Genomic DNA, 19,556 nt, shown 5'->3' with positions numbered 1-19,556 from the left:
CAGTCCCTCAGGTTGTATCCCCAGACTGCCTGAATCTCTCAGATCTGTTGGCTGTTGTACAGCTCTCCCTCCAGGCTGATCTCAGCGTCCGCCTAGACATCTGTCGTCAGGTAAGAGGAGAAGTGTGGGGAGATTAAGGGATGGCTTCTGTCTGGAGCTCCTTTTACCTATCTGGGATGGGGTACCTTCGTAGATCTCCACTGTTAAGACCTTGGGATGAGGATCTAGGGAAGCAGTCAGACGACCTCTTATTTGCCGTACCCTTGTTTGACAGCTCTTTCACCTCATCTATGGCCAGCCAGATGTAGTCCGGCTGCTGGCCCGACAAGCTGGTTGGCAGGATGTGCTGACCCGGCTGTATGTCCTCGAGGCCACCGCCACAGACAGTGGTCCCCCACGCTTTGTCCCAGAGCTGCCGACCTCCTCAGAGCTGGCTCTGTCTCCTCCGCCCACTGAGCTGCCTGCTGAATCTTCCGATGTCTTCCTGCCTTCAGAGTCCCCTTGCCCTGACCCAGATGCCTTTTACCATGCCCTCTCCCCATTCAGTATGCCCTTTGACCTGGGTTTGGAACGGGCCAGTGTTGACTCCGGCAATACTGCCGGTGGCAGCAGCAGCAATGGAACTATTACTCCAGCCAGCCAGCCTGGCACACCCTCCCCGCTGGATGGGCCACGGCCCTTTCCTACCACCCAAGGCCGCCACAGCTCCAGTCTCTCCAACGTGCTAGAGGATGGCAGCCTGCTAGAACCTACCATCAGTGGGGACGACACCTCTAACACGAGCAACCCCCAGGTGAGGTGACATTGCCTCTCATGATCCCTGCTATCTGGTAGTCACAGAGTGCTGGGCAGGGATCCCTTCCCTTCCCAGCCCACAGCCCACACCACCTTTCTGTCCCCACAGCAAACCCCTGAAGAAGAGCTGTGCAACTTACTCACCAACGTGCTATTCTCAGTGACGTGGCGGGGTGTGGAGGGCAGTGACGAGGCAGCCTGGCGGGAGCGTGGCCAGGTCTTCTCGGTGCTTACCCAGCTGGGGGCCTCGGCCATGCTTGTGCGATCACCAGACTGCATCAAGCGCAGGTAAGAGGGATGCTTCAGGAGGCGATGGGTCCCTGGGAGCCGAGGAGCCTGGAAATTGCAAAGCAGCTACTGAGCCCCTCTCTTGGCCAGTCTCCTAGAGATGATGTTAGAGTCAGCCCTGACCGACATCAAGGAGGCTCCCCCAGGAGGCCTGGCCAACCTTTCCCAGCAGGCACTATGGCTGCTCCGTTTACTGCAGGATTTCCTGTGTGCTGAGGGCCACGGTAACCAGGAGCTATGGAGTGAGAAGGTGCGACTATTCGGAGGGGTGGGAGCCACACGCCTTCTGTGTCCTTACAACCTGAGGGAATCTAGTCTAGGAGATGGGAAAGTACACAGAACAGTCTTGAATACGTCAGCATTGGTATCTATAAGCTTGCCTACTCGGGCCAAGGCATATGGTGGATGACATCAGAGTTGGGCTGGGAATACTTTACAGCGAGAGCAGTGTGACCTTGATTCAAACCTTACTTAGCCTCCAGCACAAACTTTACCTTATTTTCTCCCCACGTATCCCTGGCCTTGTATGGCACAATGTGATATGTTCTGTGTGGCAGCTCTTCGAAGGTGTGTGCAACCTGCTGGATCGCCTGGGTGCCTGGCCACACCTGGCCAATAGCATAGCCGATCTCCGGGAGATGGCACAGATTGGCTTACGTCTTGTGCTTGGGTACATCCTATTGGAAGACCCACAGGTGAGCGTGCGTGTGGGCAGCGGAGGGGTGGAGCTCTAGCTGCGGAGATCTAGCATTGGTACCACCCTCCCTGCCTTCCACCTACAGCTGCATGCCCAGGCCTATGTGAAACTGCACACGCTGCTGCAGACCGCAGTGCCAACCCGCCGGGAGGAGGCGTGCTACGTGCTCTCCAAGCTGGAGGCAGCGCTCAGCCGGGCGCTGACCGCCTCTTCCTCTGAGACTGAGCATTCCTGTGCGGCCATGGCAGCCTCTGAGCGCTGTTCGTGGCTGGTGCCGCTGGTCCGCACGCTGCTGGACCGGGCTTATGGGCCCCTGGGACTGCAGTGGGGGCTGCCCTCCTTACCACCCACCAATGGGAGCCCCACCTTCTTCGAGGACTTCCAGGCTTTTTGTGCCACGCCCGAATGGCGCCACTTTATCGACAAGCAGGTGCCTGAAGGAGGTTGGGGATCCCGGAAGAGGACCGGGGGCTGGGGCACGCCTCGAGCACCGGTCTCTCCCTGTCAACCCTCCAGGTTCAGCCAACTATGTCGAAGTTTGAAATGGACACGTATGCTAAGAGCCATGACCTCATGTCAGGCTTCTGGAATGCTTGCTACGACACACTCATGAGCAGTGGGCAGCGGCTTCAGCGGGACCGAATCCAGAGTCGGCGGGCCTTCCAGGTGTGCAGCCCCGCCTGGGGGACTGTGCCACCCCACCTGCATGGCTGGAGACAGCTAGTAGGGCAGGGTAGAGAATGGGTTGGAGAAACAGCTGCCAGTGGGATTGACCTATTCCTCCCGCCACAGGAGCTGGTCCTAGAACCTGCCCAGCGCAGGGCTCGCCTGGAGGGACTGCGCTACGCGTCTGTACTGAAGCAGCAGGCAGCGCAGCACTCGACGGCCCTGCTCCACTGGGGGGCACTGTGGCGCCAGCTTTCGAGCCCCTGTGGGGCCTGGGCACTAAGGTGGGCTGGGCTTGGTAGAAAAGGAACCCTAACCCTGAGTGCCGAATCGCCTTCGGTGCTCTGCTCAAGGTCTTGAAAGTAATGCCAAACGAACAGAACAATAATCTTAGCTGGGGTAGAGCGCTTGCCTAGCAAGCGCAAGGCCCTGGGTTCAGTCCTCAGCTCCAAAAATAAATAAATAAATAATAATAATAATAATAATAATAATAATAATAATAATAATCATCATCATCATCATCATCTTAGCTGGGCTGTGGTAGCGCACACCTTTCGTTCCCAGCACTTAGGAGACAGAAGCAGGCTGATCTCTTTGAGTTCGAGCCCAGCCTAGTCTACAGAGCAAGTTCTAGGACATCCAAGGCCACACAGAGAAACCCTGTCCCAAAATACCAGAAACAAAACAAATCAAAACAAAACCAGCAGTCTGAAAGTGGGGGGTCCGCAACGTTTTGCTGGCCTGTGACAATTCCTGGTGCTATCCGCAGGGTCCCTCCGACCCCCCACTGGAAGCTTTCTAGTGCAGAGACATACTCACGTATGCGACTAAAACTGGTACCCAATCACCATTTTGACCCTCACCTGGAAGCTAGTGCCCTACGTGACAATCTTGGTAAGTGTGTTGTGCTTGGTTCACCCTTCAGGTATTTCCCATCATGCCTTGCTCTAATTAAGTCCCATTGGCCTCTTGCAGGTGAAGCTCCCATGACACCTACTGAGGAGGCCTCACTGCCTCTGGCAGTGACCAAAGAGGCCAAAATCAGTGCCCCTCCAGAGGAGCTGCTTGAAGACCAGTTAGGGGAGGAGGAACTGGCTGTGCTAGAGACCCTGTGAGTGGGCGGGCTGGGGCTGCCAAGGAATGTATGCCTTCTGTGGGGCTGAATCTTTTGCTAGCCAACTTGAGTACCCCGAGGGGACTCTAACCCCAGATTTGGGAGTAATTTAAAAGGGTGGACGGGTGGTCTTTAGTAGCTAAGCACCCCGTGAACGAGCCTCAAAAACAAAACAAAAACAAAAACAAAAAAAAACCCAGGACAATGTGGGGACCTGGAGAACGGCAGGAGTGTGTGAAGAGAAGCAGAGCAGAGGGAGGGGTGACCTGATAAGCAGCCAGAAGGATTTTTTTTATTTTCGGAGCTGGGGACCGAACCCAGGGCCTTGCGCTTGCTAGGCAAGCGCTCTACCACTGAGCCAAATCCCCAACCCCGCCAGAAGGACTTTTAAGTTCAGCTAGGGCACGGGGTCAGTGGGCACCAGCCCCCCCAGGTGCCTCCTGCCCGTCAGGGAGGTGTGAGCATGTGACCTCACTGGCCCTCGGAGCTTGTCAAGAAGGATGCCAGCGTCCCTAGCTGAAGTATATGCTGCCCCCAGGATGGAGGCGGCCGAGCTAGATGAGCAACGTGAGAAGCTTGTGCTGTCAGCTGAGTGCCAGCTCGTCACGGTGGTGGCTGTGGTCCCAGGACTCCTAGAGGTCACCACGCAGCACGTGTATTTCTACGACGGCAGCACGGAACGTGTGGAAACTGAGGAAGGTGTGTTCTGATGGAGCTGTTTGAGGGGGGTCACAGAAAGGCTGAAGTCCAGGCTGGGCTGGAGCCAGCGACTCCTTATCCCCACTCTTGGTTGCTCGGCAGGCATTGGCCATGACTTCCGGCGCCCCTTGGCCCAGCTGCGTGAGGTCCACCTGCGGCGTTTCAACCTGCGGCGTTCAGCACTTGAGCTCTTTTTCATCGATCAGTCCAACTACTTCCTCAACTTCCCACACAAGGTAGCCGGGGCCTCCGCTTCACCTCCCTGCCAGGCTCCCAGGCCCCAGCTCTACCCGATCCCACCCCACACCCAGGTACGGAACCAGGTGTACTCGTTGCTCCTGCGCCTGCGGCCACCCACCCAAGGCTACCTAAGCAGCCGCTCCCCACAGGAGATGCTTCGTGCCTCGGGACTGACCCAGGTGAGAATCCTAGATTAGGTTTGTGTGGGATATGAGGTGTAAACAGGGGGTTCTGGACTCAGTGCTCACCCTTTGCTATTCTGCCCTCCAGAAATGGGTACAGCGAGAGATATCCAACTTTGAGTACCTGATGCAGCTCAACACAATTGCAGGACGCACCTATAACGACCTGTCTCAGTACCCTGTGGTGAGGGCTCCGCTCTGCATGCCTGTCTCCAGCCCCTACCCCAGTCTGTCAGTGCCAGCTAATGGGTCAGGCCTAAGCACTGTCCCCAGATAGTTTACCTGTGACTAAGATCTGGTTTCCTGTCCCCCACCACTTCCTTACTCCCTTGCTGTGCCCTGGGCTCCCGGAAGGAGTGTCCGCCCTAGACCACCTGTGCCCTTGTAGCCTTTCCAAGTAGTATTGAGAGCATCTCCCTGAGTGTTGAGGGCAGGGTGGGCTGGCAGACCATCCAGGGTCTTCATGCAGCTCCTTTCCTGGGTGGGCGGCCAGTTCCCCTGGGTCTTGCAGGACTACGTGTCCCCAGTCTTGGACCTCAACAATCCAGCAGTCTTCCGGGACCTGTCCAAACCCATCGGTGTGGTGAACCCCAAACATGCCCAGCTCGTGAGGGAGAAGTGAGCACACGGGCAGGGCAGGGCTCCATGGGCTGGAGATGGGTGGGCGTAGGTCTTCTGCTGACTTGTGTCCCCCGTGGCTTCAGATATGAGAGCTTTGAGGACCCAGCAGGCACAATCGACAAGTTCCATTACGGCACGCACTATTCCAATGCAGCAGGCGTGATGCACTACCTCATCCGTGTGGAACCCTTCACCTCCCTGCACGTCCAGCTACAGAGCGGCCGGTGCGCCCAGTGGTGGTGGAAGGGTGGAAAGAGGGCACACAGTCTTCCTGGCAGCTTCTTAGGCTGCCTCTAGTTTTAGGTATCCCTCTATCTATCATCTGACCCTCGCTGTGTCTCTCCACCAGCTTCGACTGCTCTGACCGGCAGTTCCACTCGGTGGCAGCAGCTTGGCAGGCGCGCCTGGAGAGCCCTGCTGATGTGAAAGAGCTCATTCCAGAGTTTTTCTATTTTCCCGACTTCCTGGAAAACCAGAATGGTAGCATTCGAGGCACCGGGGCTTGGGCATGCCTGTGCAGACAGGGGTGTCCAGGGATGGTAAAGAACACATAGGCACACTGCTAACCTTCTCCTCTGCTAGGCTTTGACCTGGGCTGCCTCCAGTTGACCAACGAGAAGGTGGGTGATGTGGTGCTGCCCCCATGGGCCAGCTCTCCTGAGGATTTCATCCAGAAGCACCGCCGGGCTCTGGTGAGGAGGTGACGGCACACAGACGGGCAGCCAGGGTTGCGAGCTGTGGTAGGACTCAGTCCCTGGATTGATTGTCACTTCCTGCCCTCAGGAGTCAGAGTACGTGTCCACTCACCTGCATGAGTGGATCGACCTCATCTTTGGCTATAAGCAGCGGGGTCCAGCAGCTGAGGAGGCCCTCAATGTCTTCTATTACTGCACTTACGAAGGTAGGCAACGGGCCACACTTGAGATGCGACCGGGGCACAGACGGAGGCAATACAAAGAAAGGACAATGAAAGAGTTTTAACCGTTTGCCTTCCTCTCAGGGGCTGTTGACCTGGACCATGTAGCCGATGAACGGGAGCGGAAGGCTCTGGAAGGGATCATCAGCAACTTTGGGCAGACTCCTTGTCAGCTGCTGAAGGTGAGAACTGCTTGGAACACAGGGGTGAGGGACACTTGTGTCATGGAGCTGACTAGCCTTTGTCTACAGGAGCCACACCCACCCCGGCTCTCAGCTGAGGAAGCCGCCATTCGCCTTGCTCGGCTGGACACTCACTCACCTAGCATCTTCCAGAACCTGGACCAGCTCAAGGCCTTTTTTGCTGAGGTGGGAAGTGGGCAGGAACTTAGCTTCTTGTGTAAGATGGGTTTAGCGCGCTGATGTCTTGTGGACATGGGGGTAGGAGGAGGGCCAGGAGGAGCTGTGACTTCCCGAGTGCGGTTAGGATGGAGGGAGTCTGGCCTGGGATTCCTTCCTGCATCTTCACATTCCCTCCTGTCACTGGGCTGAGGCCAAGGAGTAATGGAATGAGAGGACCAAGGCCGAGACCAAGCTTGACCCTGGGGTCTTCTGCGTCTACCCCGGCTTCTCCCTCTTTCTGTGGTATCCCTCCGCTACATGCCCACCGCTGTCATGTCTGCCTCTCAGAATCACCTCTGTGACACCCACTGTGTCCCTGGGGTCAAGGGCCAAAGAGGGTGCCTACTGAGAAGACTGTCTACTTGGGCCTTCTGCTGTCCCTCCGTCAGCCTTCTGCATTTCTCTTCAGGTTGTCAGTGAGGGTGTACCTCTGCTGTTAGCCCTGGTGCCCCACCGGCAGACACACTCCTTCATCACCCAGAGTGCCTCAGACATGCTGGTCAGTGCACCGGGGGCAGGCACCCCTTAGCTTCATCCCTTCACCTGAGCCCCAGACCGTAGCACATTTTCTCTCACCGACAGGTGACCGTGAGTGCCAGTGGACTGCTGGGCACTCACAGCTGGCTGCCCTACGACCGAAACATCAATAACTACTTCAGCTTCAGCAAAGATCCCACCATGGGGAACCCCAAGTAAGGCCGGACTGCGGGTAGGGGTGTGCTGTGAACGTCCTATGCCCTGAGCCACCTCCCCCATTTAAGCAGATGCAGGCCAGCTATGGAGGAGAGGTCTGGCTAAGATCCCCACTAGCCTAGATCTCTCTCCCGTGGCCCAACCTCACCTACCATCTTCCCCTCGGTTTAGGGTGCAAAAACTACTGAGTGGGCCATGGGCGCCCGGCAGCGGCGTGAGGGGACAAGCACTAGCCGTGGCTCCTGATGGAAAGCTGCTCTTCAGCGGGGGCCACTGGGATGGCAGCCTCCGGGTCACCTTACTATCCCGAGGCAGGCTGCTGAGTCAGCTAAGCCGACACCTTGGTAAAAGCCTCCCTGGTGCCTGGGAGAAGGAGACAGGCAGATGAGGGATGGGGCTCCGAGTTGGGCCAGGGAGGATGCAATAGCTCTCCGTGTCCTCCCCTTCCAATGTAGATGTAGTGACCTGCCTTGCACTGGACACCTGTGGCATCTACCTCATCTCCGGCTCCCGGGATACCACGTGCATGGTGTGGCGCCTTCTGCAGCAGGTGTGTGTGGTGGGCAGACCTGTGAGGTAACCTGTCTCCCAAACTAGAAGTCCATCTGCCCCTCAGGAACATTCAGAACTGCCCCGTCACTCCCTTCCCCTTACTACTGTGAGCAAATCTGGTGCTCTGCCACCCTGCAACCCTCTGGCTTGCATAAAATCTTCACTTGCCTGAGTCTTAAGCTCACCCTGGCTTCCCACAGAATGGTCTGTCGGCAGGGTTGGCACCAAAGCCTGTACAAGTCTTATACGGACATGAGGCTGCAGTGAGTTGCGTGGCCATCAGCACTGAACTTGACATGGCAGTGTCTGGATCTGAGGTGTGTGTACAGGAGCCCTGGGGAGGCGGGGTTTACCCAGGCACTGCCTCCAGAGCCTCCAGTTCTCTGCCCAGCACCCTAATGTGCCTTTCTCTAGGATGGAACTGTGATCATACATACTGTACGTCGGGGCCAGTTTGTGGCAGCATTAAGGCCTCCAGGTGCCACACTGCCTGGACCTATATCACACTTAGCACTGGGGTCTGAAGGTCAGATTGTTGTACAGAGCTCTGCTTGTGAACGACCTGGGGCCCAGGTATGGGGACGGGGTACCCGACAAAGACATTGGGGCAGCTGGAATGGTGAGGCTATTGCTGATGTCCCCAATCCTTCCAGGTCACCTACTCCTTGCACCTGTATTCAGTGAATGGGAGGTTGCGGGCTTCACTGACCCTGACCGAGCAGCCCACAGCCCTGACGGTGGCAGAAGACTTTGTTCTGCTGGGCACCGCTCAGTGCTCTCTACATATCCTCCACTTGAACAAGTGAGCCCCACTCTTAGTTCCTGGCCCTTCTAGGAGGTGGTTGTTGGCACAGGGTACTAGGGAGTACATACTACCCACTTGGATGTTTTTCTAGATGTGTTACTCTGGGGGATTCTTGCCCTGAACCTTCCTTAGCTACACAGTTGTGGGAGTCCTATAAACCAGGAATTCAGTTTAGCAGACTTAAAATGAAGGCAGGGACAGGCATCTGTTAGCTGCCTTCCTTGCAGTTGTGACTTGATGTACACCTACTCCCCTGCTCCAGATTGCGGCCTGCTGTGCCTCCCCTGCCCATGAAAGTGCCAGTCCACAGTGTGTCTGTGACCAAGGAACGCAGTCATGTGCTGGTGGGCCTGGAAGATGGCAAATTGATCGTTGTGGGTGCTGGGCAGCCTTCTGAGGTGAGGATGAGGACAGGCAGGCTGGTCGGCCGGGCTGGTTGGGTTGCAGCTGCCAGGGCTCACCGCATCCCATCCCATCTGTACTCCCACCAGGTACGCAGCAGCCAGTTCGCGCGGAAGCTGTGGCGCTCCTCGCGGCGCATCTCCCAGGTGTCCTCTGGGGAGACTGAGTACAATCCTGGCGAGGCTCGCTAAGGCACCTAGGTGCTCAGACATCAGAGCCTGATGCTCTGCTCGGGAGACTACTGCACCAGGGGGTGGGCGGGGCCCACCCTCCAGCTCAGGGATTGGTAGATGGCATCACCAGGAAGTCCCGCCCCTCGCCGGCTGAGGGGAGATATAGCGTCGGCCTCAGGCCGCAGCTGCATATTTTGCACAATTTGGGGTGGGAGGGGATCCTTATTTTAAAACCCCACGTCCCAGTAAAGCACAAAGACCACCTGTGGCCTTAATCCCCAAAGGTGACTATCGCTGCCCATTCTCAGCAATAAACTTGGCCTAGTTTTGTAACTGCTCGGTTTCTTGAGTCTACATGTGCCCGCCGTCCTTGGCCTCCTGTGGCCACCAATCTTAGCCTCTGTTACCAGGTCTGGCCTGGCACGTCTCTTCCAGACCAGGCTGGCCTCCGTGTAGCCAGCGGAGCCTCCTCTGACTTTGCCAGCTGGCTCCTGGCTCCAGGTTTTCAGATCTCGCCGTCCATCGCGTGGCGTTTGCATGCCATTGGCGCGCTCTGCCTACCGGGCTGGTGTCTGCTGCTTCTGTGCGCTCCGAGTGCTTCTGCGTGCTCCGGCGTGGGGCGGGGGCGGGACCGCGCCCTCGAGCTCAGCCCCGCCTCTTCATTGTCCTGCTCCCCTCTTCAACACCACCCCCCCATTGGCCCGCCCCTTGCCTTGGCTCACTCTTGGGCAGACCGGAACCTGCCCTCTCCAGGGACTCCCGTCGCCTTCCTAGCTGAGTGGATCCTAGCACCCCTGGAGGGGTGGCCGCAGAAGGTCAGGAGGGGTGGGAGTGACTAGCTGGGCTCTTGCTAGGTGGAAGGGATCAGAACTTTCTCTGTTTTCCACCTTTAGTGCGCGAATCCTGCGGGTAGCAGCGTCTGTGTTGGGGTGTGTATGGGCCTGTAGAAGCTGTTGAATTGTTTCTTCCCATTTTGGGCTTGGAAATGGGTGGGGAGCCCCGAAGAAGTTCCACTCCAGCAGCTCAGGATGGGTAGGGCAGATTCCAAGGCCCGTCTGCTGCTACTGGTTTACAGGCCCACCCACTAACTAGGATCCCAGAAGCCCCCAACTCCCAATGTGGTGACACAAAGATACATAGTCCATAAAAGTTAGGCCACCCACATTAGAGGCTTACCTGTCTACAGCACTGAGCTGCTGATAGCCCCACCTCAGACACACCATGTGGTGTGTAGATCCTTTGGCTATGCAGCAGTAGCCATTGGGGACTATGTCTTTCTTAGTCTCTTATTAAAGCCAGATCTCTCCTCCTTCCTGATCTGGAGCCTCTCCTCTGTAGCCTGCAGGAAGTGGTCTCAGCAGATTTAGCATTCTAGGGTCCAGATGGTCCTCCCCGGTTCTTCCATTTCAGGCCCTCTGAGGTCTATATGGCCTACGAGCTTGCTGAGCCTATTAAAGTATCGCTTCACTCAGTCAGGAAACGACTGGCCACTGGCCCGAGGAAAGAGAGGGAACACAGACAGTGTAGATCTTTCCTTGGGCCGTCAGGATGTTGGGGTTTGGATGTGTGTAGTCACTAGTTCCTAGGGATGCTCCAGCCTGAGACGGGGGTCACAGTATTTGTTCCTTTGCCCTCCTCTTAACATCCCCAGACTCAGCCCAGGTATTTGGGGAGGTCATCGAGATAGATAGGGTGGTTTCTATCCTGAGCTGGACTCCAGGACTCCAGCTTTGGCTAGCAGGGGCCAGCTGTTACCTCCACCCTTTTGACAGAAGAAACTGTTCCAGCCCCTGTGTAAACCAGAATGGAGTGAGCTGATAATTGGGACAGGCTGCCCCCCCAGGGACTCCTGACAGCAGATCTGAGGATTTCCTCATATTCCTGCAGAGTTCCTTCTGGACTCAGAGAAGCAGGATCCAGGCTCCATCAGCTCAGTTCCCCTCCACCAAGAAACAGCCCAGCGAGCAGTACCTGGTGGCGCCATGCTTCATAACGTCAGCAAAGGTGTGGTGTATTCAGGTAGGCATTCCTTGACCCAGATCCTAGGTGGCAGGCAGTTTGGGAGGTAGAGTGGGTCATGCACAAGTCCCTTCACAGGTGCTTTAGTCCCTGACCCTTGAACGCTGTCCACACTGGGTACAAAGACTGGTCACTGAACTTAAGGCAGAAGACAGCACCTTCTTTAAGGCAGAAGAAAGTATTAATAAATACTGGAAGTTTTTACTTCCAGTTAAGTTTTATTTTTATGATCCAGTGACAATACCACACATCAGTGTGTTCTCACAGTCCACTCTGGAAACCGACCAATCTAAGATTGTGCCATGGTAAACAGAGGTGGTGCAACCAGGGTGAGGAGAGACCAAGGAAGGCTTCAGAGGAGATCATGCCATGTGTTTAGGAGATGCCAATAGCAAGACGTTCGGAGGCTTCTGGAAGATGGCAAGGCACGTTTGGGAGGGACTGTGTCCACAGTGGCAAGCGGAGGACCATTTGTGTGCACACAGGTGCATGTATGTGTGTGAGAGGGCATCAAACCCCTGGAGATGGAGTCCCAGGTGGTTGTGAGCCATCCAGTGTGGTGCTGGGAATAGAACTCTGGTCCTGTGGTGGAACAAGCACCGTTAACCACTTAGCAAGCATGCGGGGTTCAGAGTCTTTCTCCTCCTACCATGTGGATCCTGGGGGATCTAACTCAGGTTGTCATACCTGGTGGCACGTGTCTGTCTGCAGAGCCATTCTTGCCACTCCAGGGCCAGCCAACTCTGGATGCCGAGTCCTTAGCTACACCGTAAACTCTGTTGCTTTTGGAATGCTAAGATGGTCTATCTCGGTGAGGCTGCCGTGTCTCCCTAGCTTGTCCACTGTCTGTCTTCACAGATACAGCCCTGAAGGGGCAGGATGGGGACAGGGAAGGAATGTGGGTAGGAGCTGGGGGAGCCCTAGCCCCCAATACCTCCTCCCTATTTCCCCCTGAGCCTCCAGGGGCCTCAAGCAACATCATTCCTGTCTACTGTGCTCTCCTAGCTACTGTAGTCCTTGGTCTGCTTGCCTATGTGGCCTTCAAATGGTAGGTGGTCTGGGTACTGTCCTGTGGCATTGCCCCCATACCTGGACTCTGAGGCAGTTCCTTGTCTTAGTACCCTCTGCCCCCTACAGCTGGCGCTCACGTAAGCAAAGACAACAGTTGGCTAAAGCGCGGACTGTAGAGCTGGGGGACCCTGACCGGGACCAAAGGCATGGTGACAGCAGTGTCTTCGTGGATTCTCCTCATGGTCTGGAGCCCTGTATTCCCAGCCAGGGTGAGCATGTTTCCTTAGCCTGTGGTCCTTTGTATTTAACTAGTGCTACCCCACCACCCACTAAAACTTCTCTCTTCCACCCCAGGACCACATGCAGACCTTGGCTGCCGACTTTACCTGCATATTCCACAGCAGCAGCAGGAGGAAGTCCAGAGGCTCTTGATATTGGGGGAACCTGCCAAGGGCTGGCGGGGGCTGGCAGGCCAACTGGGCTACCAAGCTGAAGCTGTGGAAACCATGGCCTGTGACCAGGACCCAGCCTATGCCCTGCTAAGGGACTGGGCTGCTCAAGAAGGCAGTGGAGCAACCCTCAGAGTGCTAGAGGATGCTCTGACTGCCATAGGCCGAGAAGATGTGGTCCAGGTTTTGAGCTCACCAGCTGAGGGCTGCTCTGTGGTGTGAGTGACACATCCCAGGGCACTTCTCCAGCTTCCCAAAAGATCCAGCCACTTCATTGGGGGGATGGGTAAGAGCATGGGGCATGGCTTTCCCCACAGGTCCTCATTCTGCCTCTTTATGTGCTCCAGCTATTTTTTCTATTTCTTTTTAAAATCACGTATTAAAGGCACCTTTGGATTTTTTGTTCTAGCCCACTTGTACCTGTAGACAGTTGGGTAGCTATGAAGGAGACCCAGACAAGGACTTGGGGATGTGTGAAGCGGGCAGGGAGCTTCTGTGTATGGGCTGTGGAGGCCCAGACTGGAGTTCACCCTCCTGCCCTTCAGAAAGTCCTATCTCCTCCTGAGCTCTTCTTATCCGCTTAGTGGAGGCACATTTAGTAAGTCCTCTGCCCGTGAGTCCTCATGGTGCGTCAAAGGACCCTTTGTGCGACTTGTGCTCTGGCAAGATGCAAGGTAATTGTGGTGAGCTAGTTGTTGAAGACGTCAGGTCATCTTCAGACAAGAAAAAGATGATGTTTCAACACGGGAACTCCGGCTGGGCCTATAGCTTAGCAGCAGAGCACTTGTCCAGCACTCAAGGTCCTAGGTTCAATCTCCAGAGATAGATAGATAGATAGATAGATAGATAGATAGATAGATAGATAGATAGATAGATAGATACATACATACATACATACATACATACATACATACATACATACATACGAGAGCAGACTACCACCCAGGCTAAGGAGCTCCACACAGGCTTCCACAGCTGTTCATACGGTTTGAACACAAGTGGCCAGGCAGGCTGTGCAGGACAGGGCATTAAGCCAAACCATCTGTACTCCTTTGAAGGCCCAGTACAATGGCTGAAAGGGCTTTAGGTTTATCCAGACTTCCCTACTCCCTCCCTGCACTGAGACGCTGCGAGGATTCACTGCTTGTGTGAGGCTTACTGTAAGCTGCTTCCACTGTTGCTCTCAGAGCTTACCAGAGCTCATACCTGTAGTCCCAGCACTCAGGAGACTGAGGTAAGATCATCGTGGGTTTGATGCCAGCCTGGGCTACAGAGTGAGAACATCTCCAAAAAAAAGGGGGGGGGAGGGGTGTTACCTTCATCCTAAGAAGACCCTCAGGCTAATCCCCAAAGATGAGCAGAAGGCTCAGACTGGCGTGCTGGGAACATCAACACTCCAGCAGTCAGTGCTCGGCCACTGAGGACCAAGTCAGTGATGAGTATAAAATTTTCCATGTCCCAACTCAGGTTGTTTGAGCGTGAGGGAGTATGGGGGAGACGGAAGCATCTGTGGTGGGGGACAACAAAGCAAAAAGCCAAACAGCCCAAAACTTGATGCCCACTCACCGCCTCAATTTCCTTGGAAAACCAGGAACACTCACTTAACAGACACAACTAGAAATTGTTGAGGGTTGAGTGGATCATGGTCCACTTAAAAATGTGCTTTAAAGTTTTAAGTGGAGAAAGACTAGGTTAGTAGAAGTGTCCAGGGTTCACATTCATGTACTGGCACTCAGATAACTTTGTATAGCACTGGCATGGTACTAGGCTGGAAGGAATCCAGAGATACCAAAGATGTGTGTGGGTGGACTACAGGTAAGAACCACGTCATTTCATTTACGGTACTTGACTATCCACACGCCCTGTCCACACAGCATGTATGACTCGAACAGAGGATTCTAAGTGAGCCAGTGAGGCTCATCCACGGTGCTGATTTTTGTAAAGTTGTAAGGATATACCCTAATCTCTGAAATACTTAGTACAGGCAGAAGGTGCTCCCATTTCTGTCAGGGCTCTCCACCTAGCCTTGTTTTGCAGAGCAGAATCACATTCCTGAGGACAGATGGGCCCCAGTCTAGCATGAACTTCCTCTCCATCAAAAGTCATCCCACAGAGGCCACTGCTGAGCCTGCATCTAGAATACAGGCTCACTCTCACCACGTGCCAGTGCCCACACCCCTTCCACTGCTGCTCTTTGCGGCTTTCCTTCTTGTCCGGGCCTGGTGTCAAGGAACACAGTGAGAAGCAGGACCCAAACATTGAATGAACGAACATTCCTCTGGGATGGGAGAAGTGAAGTCTGAAGGCAAAATGGTCCAATAACACTCTCTAGCCAAGAGAGAAGGCATTTGGCTTTTCTCCTGATCGATCCACTAACCAAATTAAAACAAGCCAATGGCAGAGCTACATGCTCTGGTCTGGAACGACTAGAAATTCCCTCAACTGAGCCCAGCCTCAAGATCTCAAGTCTGAAGTTACAATTCACATGCAAAGGTCTGCCCCACCCACAGGCGGACATGCAGGAAGGAACAAAGCTTGAGCGAAGTGCAGTAGAGAAAGGGCACTCCACCTCCACACACCAGGGACACTACATCCTTTCTCCAGTGACATCAACACGGACACTTGACTGAGTCTGAGGGAACACACATTCCAAGTTCTTTAATTGATTTTATTTTTTACATAAAAAGTTCAGTAAAAATTGGATAAAGTAAAGTGATCTTAAGCAGTAAATCAATCTTATCAACATAGCACAAGGCTGGCCAAAACCACGAGGCAGCCTGCTTTGAATATTTACATGATAACAAATTACACCTTGCAGGAGAATTTATACCATCCTGACAAAGTCTTTCCATGATTCTAGCACATAGCTAACAGCAAACAAACACTGAACAAAAACAGGAAAACAAATTATTTTCAATATGTTCACATATACATTAAAATATAATACATATTGTCAGGGTAAAGGATCTTGGGGGAGGGTGCGCATGGGTCTGTGCGCTGACAGCACCGCCAAGGGGGAGACCCAGATTTGAGAATGGGGTCAAGTGTGGCCAAGGTCTTCCCTAGGCTACTGCCTCTGATGGCCTGTAAGTGTTACACCAGCAGCTCACAACTAGGGGCGTTTGTAGCTAGAGCTCACTCTGCAGCTTACAGTGACACCTGCAAGTCTGAACTGCTTGGATGCTGGGTCATCACACCAGCAGCACAGCCCTGGCCGTGGGGTAGGGCAGAAGCCACAGGACTCATCCTTTCTGCTCAGACTCCACTCTGGCCTGATGTCACTCTAGTTCAGTGTCCTCTTTAGGTTTGTAAACAGCCCCAAACTTCTGCATGTACTTCTTGATGTACTCCTTGGTTTTGTGTTTCACATTCTCGTTGCACTCCAGGTCCTCAGGGTTCTTACAGTACTTCAGCTCCTTGTTCATGACTCCATGAGTCAGCTGTTCAGGGCACAGAAGGAGAGACCGCAGCACCATCAGAAGGGACAATGATTGAAGAGGGAGGACAGGTTTGGAATTAAATCAAAGGATGGGTTGGGGGGCAAGCTGGCACAGGACACAGGAGAAAACCCAGCTTTCAAAGTCCCTTAGATATCTTCTTTCCTACCTCTGAACCTTGCCTCACATTCCTGGGCCCCAAGCCTTGGCATCTGGCACATAAACCACACTTCCTGATGGAGAGTATCTTTGAAGGTACATAGCTTGCTAAGAACACCGACAGAGCAGAAGCACAGGAAGTACCTTTCGCGCGAGGTGCTTGAAATCTTCAGTCGTCGTGATCCTCCCCACCTTGCAGTCAGGTTTCCGGTAAGGATTCAGGCACTGGACAATGAACTGAGACATCTGCAGACAGAAGGTAGGAGACATGCTGCTCAACTGTACAGATGGGATCATAGAAAAGGCAGCAAAAAGCATAGCCAGCCAGCCCTGTTTCTTCCCTCAGCTGCTGATCTAGGTAACCAGAATGCTAGGAAGCCAGTGAGATGCAAGAGATCCTGGCCCATCCCTGAAAGGAAAAGTGCCTCCTTAGCCAGACCAACCAAACCTCACTGAGAGAGGCAGCTGCAGTAGCCTTCAGTTTCACACAAGTAAAATTCAAATGTGGCCAAGGTCTCATGGTAGGCTGAAATCTATAAGAGGTAATTAGGCCACAAGGGCTTCTCCATCACAAACAGAGGTTCTGGTGGCCAGCCGCGGCTATAGCTTGTCTGGCATTGTGTACTCCTACGAAGTTGGTGGAAGGTTCTAAGACCCTGGAGGCAAGGCAGGGCAGAGCAGCTCTTCTTGAGGTACCAGAGGCTTTGCGATCCTACAGCCCCCAGGTCAGCTTTTTGCCCTTATGGGTTACTCAAGCCTCTAAGTATTACACAGACCATAATAACCACCAAAAGCATATGGACACATGGGTAACAGCAGAAGGATGATCGAGGGCAGGACTCTTCAACCTGCCATCCCCAATGCCCTCTTCTGAGCTATTTCTGTAAGGTTTGCCCTATCCTGTAACTCTTTCAGGCTTCAGAGTCAAGACCAAGCAATTATGGTATAAGGTCACAGAAAAGGAAGACAGAAGCCACTGACACAGCTACTTCAAGGAAGTGCCCCAAACAGGGCAGGGTCTCTCCATCCCTAACAGTCTGTGACCCTGTTATGTCTACCTAAGTTTTTTGAATGGTCTTTGTTCAACGGCCACAGTCAGCTGGATGAACCTCTTACCCAGAGGATGCTCTGTGAACCTCCACACAAAGCACCACATGAAGGGGCACAGCACTGTCCGCCTTAGATTCAACACCACCCACGTGACCAGTGCTCAAGACGCAGGACTTCCAGAAAGAGGTGACATTTTCTTGCTTCTGTTCATTCTTGTGCTACATTTACCGTCCTTCCTGAGCCGTCTGACCAGTTTCTAACCTAGATTTAAGAGCCCTTCATGATATTCTGAGCATTGGTCTCCAACCCTATCATGGCCCACTTTTCACACAGCTCAATTCTTTACAGGTCTGTTAACTTGAACACACTATGAACCCTTTCAATGAATGAAGTTTAGAATCTGGGGGCTGGTGAGATGGCTTAGTGGACAAAGACATCACCAAGCTTCATGGTCTGAGTCTCCAAGGACCTCCACACACGTCATGGCACCCCTCTGTCAACTTTTAGTTTAAATAAATGTTTAGTGTCCTGATGGGTGGTGACAGAAACTGAGAGGATAGAGCAAGCAGCTACCAGGAGACAGCACAGAAAGACAACCATAGTTTGATCAGAGGACCTGAGACCTAAGAGTTCTGACCTTAAAGGTTTCTCTAAGACAACGATCTCAGTCTTGTTTATCTCAAGGGCTGTTGTAACAGATACCAGAGTGCTTACCAGTCATAAAGGGACATACCAATGTGTCATCATAAACAACCACACTGTCAAATGATGCAAGTAAGGGAGCGCTTACTGCAGTAAGCCTAACACGGGCCATAGCTCTCTGCTGCCTGAGACGCTATAGGAGGCCCATCGTGAAACAGCAAACATGTTGGCAGATGGCCTCCTCTCAGGTCAGGAAGAGACAGTTATGGAATTCTTGAGAGGTAAAGCAGTACTTTGGGCCAAAAGATACAAGCTTCAGACAAGACAGACGCACATACTTAAGCAAGGACTTGCTGTCCGCATCTTCCAAGCCTTACCTCTTTTCTGAATACTTCTTTGCTTTTCTTTGCCAGCTCACTGGAGGTGTCTGCTTCTGCTGTCTTGGGCTTTTTTGATGTCTAGAATGAGAAAACAATAGTGCTGACATGAGGTGTCAGTTTGGTGATGCCCTACTGTTCCAGAACTCACATTTCTTTCCCCTAGTAGGGCTACACCTAGTAGGACAAGGTCTGAAGGCTCCTCGGCTAACAGTTTCAGAATCAACCACTGAGTCTGGCCTCCTTGTAAGCCTAATCACAGTCTCGCTCCACGGTGAGTCAAAGCCCCATCTTTACCTTCCTGTAGCTGGGCACTCGAGCTGCTTCACAGTGGCTCACTCTCCAGGTGTGCACGCTACATCACTCTGCAGGTATGCACACTACACTCAAGCTAATCCCACCTCTCTCGGCTCCGACAGGTCAGCATTCCAGAACAAAGTGCCCCGTCCTAAAGATCCTTGGTGCTCATACCTTTCCTTCCAAAGAGGAGCTGCCTAGACTACATACGACAATCTCAACACAAGAAACAAGAGATCCTGTCTCAAAAAAGTTCCAAATAAACAAAACCAAGGAGTTATGTACGACTGTGTAGACATGGCATAAGTGCCATGCATGTGAACAGATGAGTAGATGCTAAGAACACCAATACCTTTTTTCCAAGTTGATGATAAATAAATCCAGAAATACACCTTTCTAGCAATGCCAGAGGGGAGGATACCAAATTCCTCTACCCAGGCAAGACCAAGAGGTCATGAGCTATCAGCCCCAGCATATAAGCCATATGCACATAACTAGAATGCCCTTCCCATGGAAAAATGATCATTAACATTGCTCTTGGAATATAAATTTCCACGCTCTAGGAATACCAGCTGGTGCTTACAGGGTTTCAAAAAAAAAAAAAAGAGAAAAGATGTATTTATATACATCCCAGTATATGTATGTATAGGCAGCACACACAAGCCTGGTCTCTCTGGGAACTGGATTTATACCTGGAGTTACATGCAACTGCTCTGCTTAGAGCCGACATTTGTTCTCAACCACTCAAGCCACCAAACCACACCAGATTTTGGGGGGAAGGGGAGAGAGGGTTTCTCTATATCGCCTTGGCTGTCCTGGAACTTGGTGTGTAAACCAGGTAGGCTGGCCTAGAATTCAACTAGAATCCACT

General features: G+C 53.3%; 3 protein-coding genes and 1 long non-coding RNA gene across 29 annotated transcripts in view; 3 read left to right on the top strand and 1 right to left on the bottom strand.

Moving 5' to 3' along the window:
* The window catches only part of Nbeal2 (neurobeachin-like 2), a 30,355-nt gene extending 20,778 nt beyond the window's left edge, over window positions 1–9,577 (top strand). For 7 of the 11 annotated variants that reach the window (XM_087562419.1, XM_087562415.1, NM_001427320.1 and 4 more), the window contains 29 exon segments: window positions 4–110; window positions 275–793; window positions 905–1,083; window positions 1,174–1,333; window positions 1,641–1,778; window positions 1,866–2,210; window positions 2,297–2,446; window positions 2,573–2,730; window positions 3,216–3,340; window positions 3,422–3,557; window positions 4,099–4,259; window positions 4,362–4,678; window positions 4,770–4,865; window positions 5,175–5,299; window positions 5,386–5,526; window positions 5,652–5,782; window positions 5,885–5,994; window positions 6,086–6,203; window positions 6,303–6,400; window positions 6,470–6,586; window positions 7,029–7,118; window positions 7,202–7,311; window positions 7,484–7,656; window positions 7,768–7,862; window positions 8,065–8,181; window positions 8,279–8,437; window positions 8,518–8,666; window positions 8,932–9,067; window positions 9,161–9,577. In XM_087562419.1, coding sequence (XP_087418545.1) covers window positions 4–110; window positions 275–793; window positions 905–1,083; window positions 1,174–1,333; window positions 1,641–1,778; window positions 1,866–2,210; window positions 2,297–2,446; window positions 2,573–2,730; window positions 3,216–3,340; window positions 3,422–3,557; window positions 4,099–4,259; window positions 4,362–4,678; window positions 4,770–4,865; window positions 5,175–5,299; window positions 5,386–5,526; window positions 5,652–5,782; window positions 5,885–5,994; window positions 6,086–6,203; window positions 6,303–6,400; window positions 6,470–6,586; window positions 7,029–7,118; window positions 7,202–7,311; window positions 7,484–7,656; window positions 7,768–7,862; window positions 8,065–8,181; window positions 8,279–8,437; window positions 8,518–8,666; window positions 8,932–9,067; window positions 9,161–9,262 — 4,562 coding nt within the window. In that variant the 3' untranslated portion in view covers window positions 9,263–9,577. 11 annotated transcript variants of the gene reach the window in all.
* A 370-nt stretch (window positions 9,578–9,947) lies between these two features.
* Nradd (neurotrophin receptor associated death domain) lies at window positions 9,948–13,131 on the top strand. 3 transcript variants are annotated; one of them, XM_087560470.1, is made up of 6 exons: window positions 9,948–10,059; window positions 11,132–11,263; window positions 11,499–11,688; window positions 12,269–12,311; window positions 12,401–12,543; window positions 12,629–13,131. In XM_087560470.1, the coding sequence occupies exons 3-6, from the start codon at window positions 11,646–11,648 to the stop codon at window positions 12,943–12,945; spliced, it is 546 nt and encodes a 181-aa protein (XP_087416596.1). In that variant the 5' UTR covers window positions 9,948–10,059; window positions 11,132–11,263; window positions 11,499–11,645; the 3' UTR covers window positions 12,946–13,131.
* A 2,239-nt stretch (window positions 13,132–15,370) lies between these two features.
* Setd2 (SET domain containing 2, histone lysine methyltransferase) overlaps window positions 15,371–19,556 on the bottom strand; it is an 85,583-nt gene continuing 81,397 nt past the window's right edge. For 12 of the 13 annotated variants that reach the window (XR_015626717.1, XR_015626716.1, XR_015626715.1 and 9 more), the window contains 3 exons: window positions 18,389–18,469; window positions 16,464–16,565; window positions 15,378–16,163 (listed from right to left, as the gene is read on the bottom strand). Coding sequence is in view for 2 of the 13 variants with exons in the window: in XM_087562411.1 (XP_087418537.1) it covers window positions 16,002–16,163; window positions 16,464–16,565; window positions 18,389–18,469 (345 nt within the window). In the remaining 11 variants the exon portion in view is untranslated. 13 annotated transcript variants of the gene reach the window in all.
* Window positions 16,017–18,965, top strand: LOC108351781 (uncharacterized). Of its 2 annotated transcripts, XR_015628072.1 has the most exons (3): window positions 16,017–17,555; window positions 18,558–18,662; window positions 18,808–18,965. It is a non-coding gene; the product is annotated as an uncharacterized LOC108351781 (long non-coding RNA). The 2 variants fall into 2 exon arrangements; XR_015628071.1 differs by lacking the exon at window positions 16,017–17,555 and having other exon boundaries at window positions 18,468–18,662.

Source organism: Rattus norvegicus, chromosome 8 (genome assembly GCF_021556685.1).
Source record: "Rattus norvegicus strain SHRSP/BbbUtx chromosome 8, alternate assembly SHRSP_T2T, whole genome shotgun sequence".
Classification (NCBI taxonomy): domain Eukaryota; kingdom Metazoa; phylum Chordata; class Mammalia; order Rodentia; family Muridae; genus Rattus; species Rattus norvegicus.
This window is presented reverse-complemented; position numbering and strand designations above follow the sequence as displayed.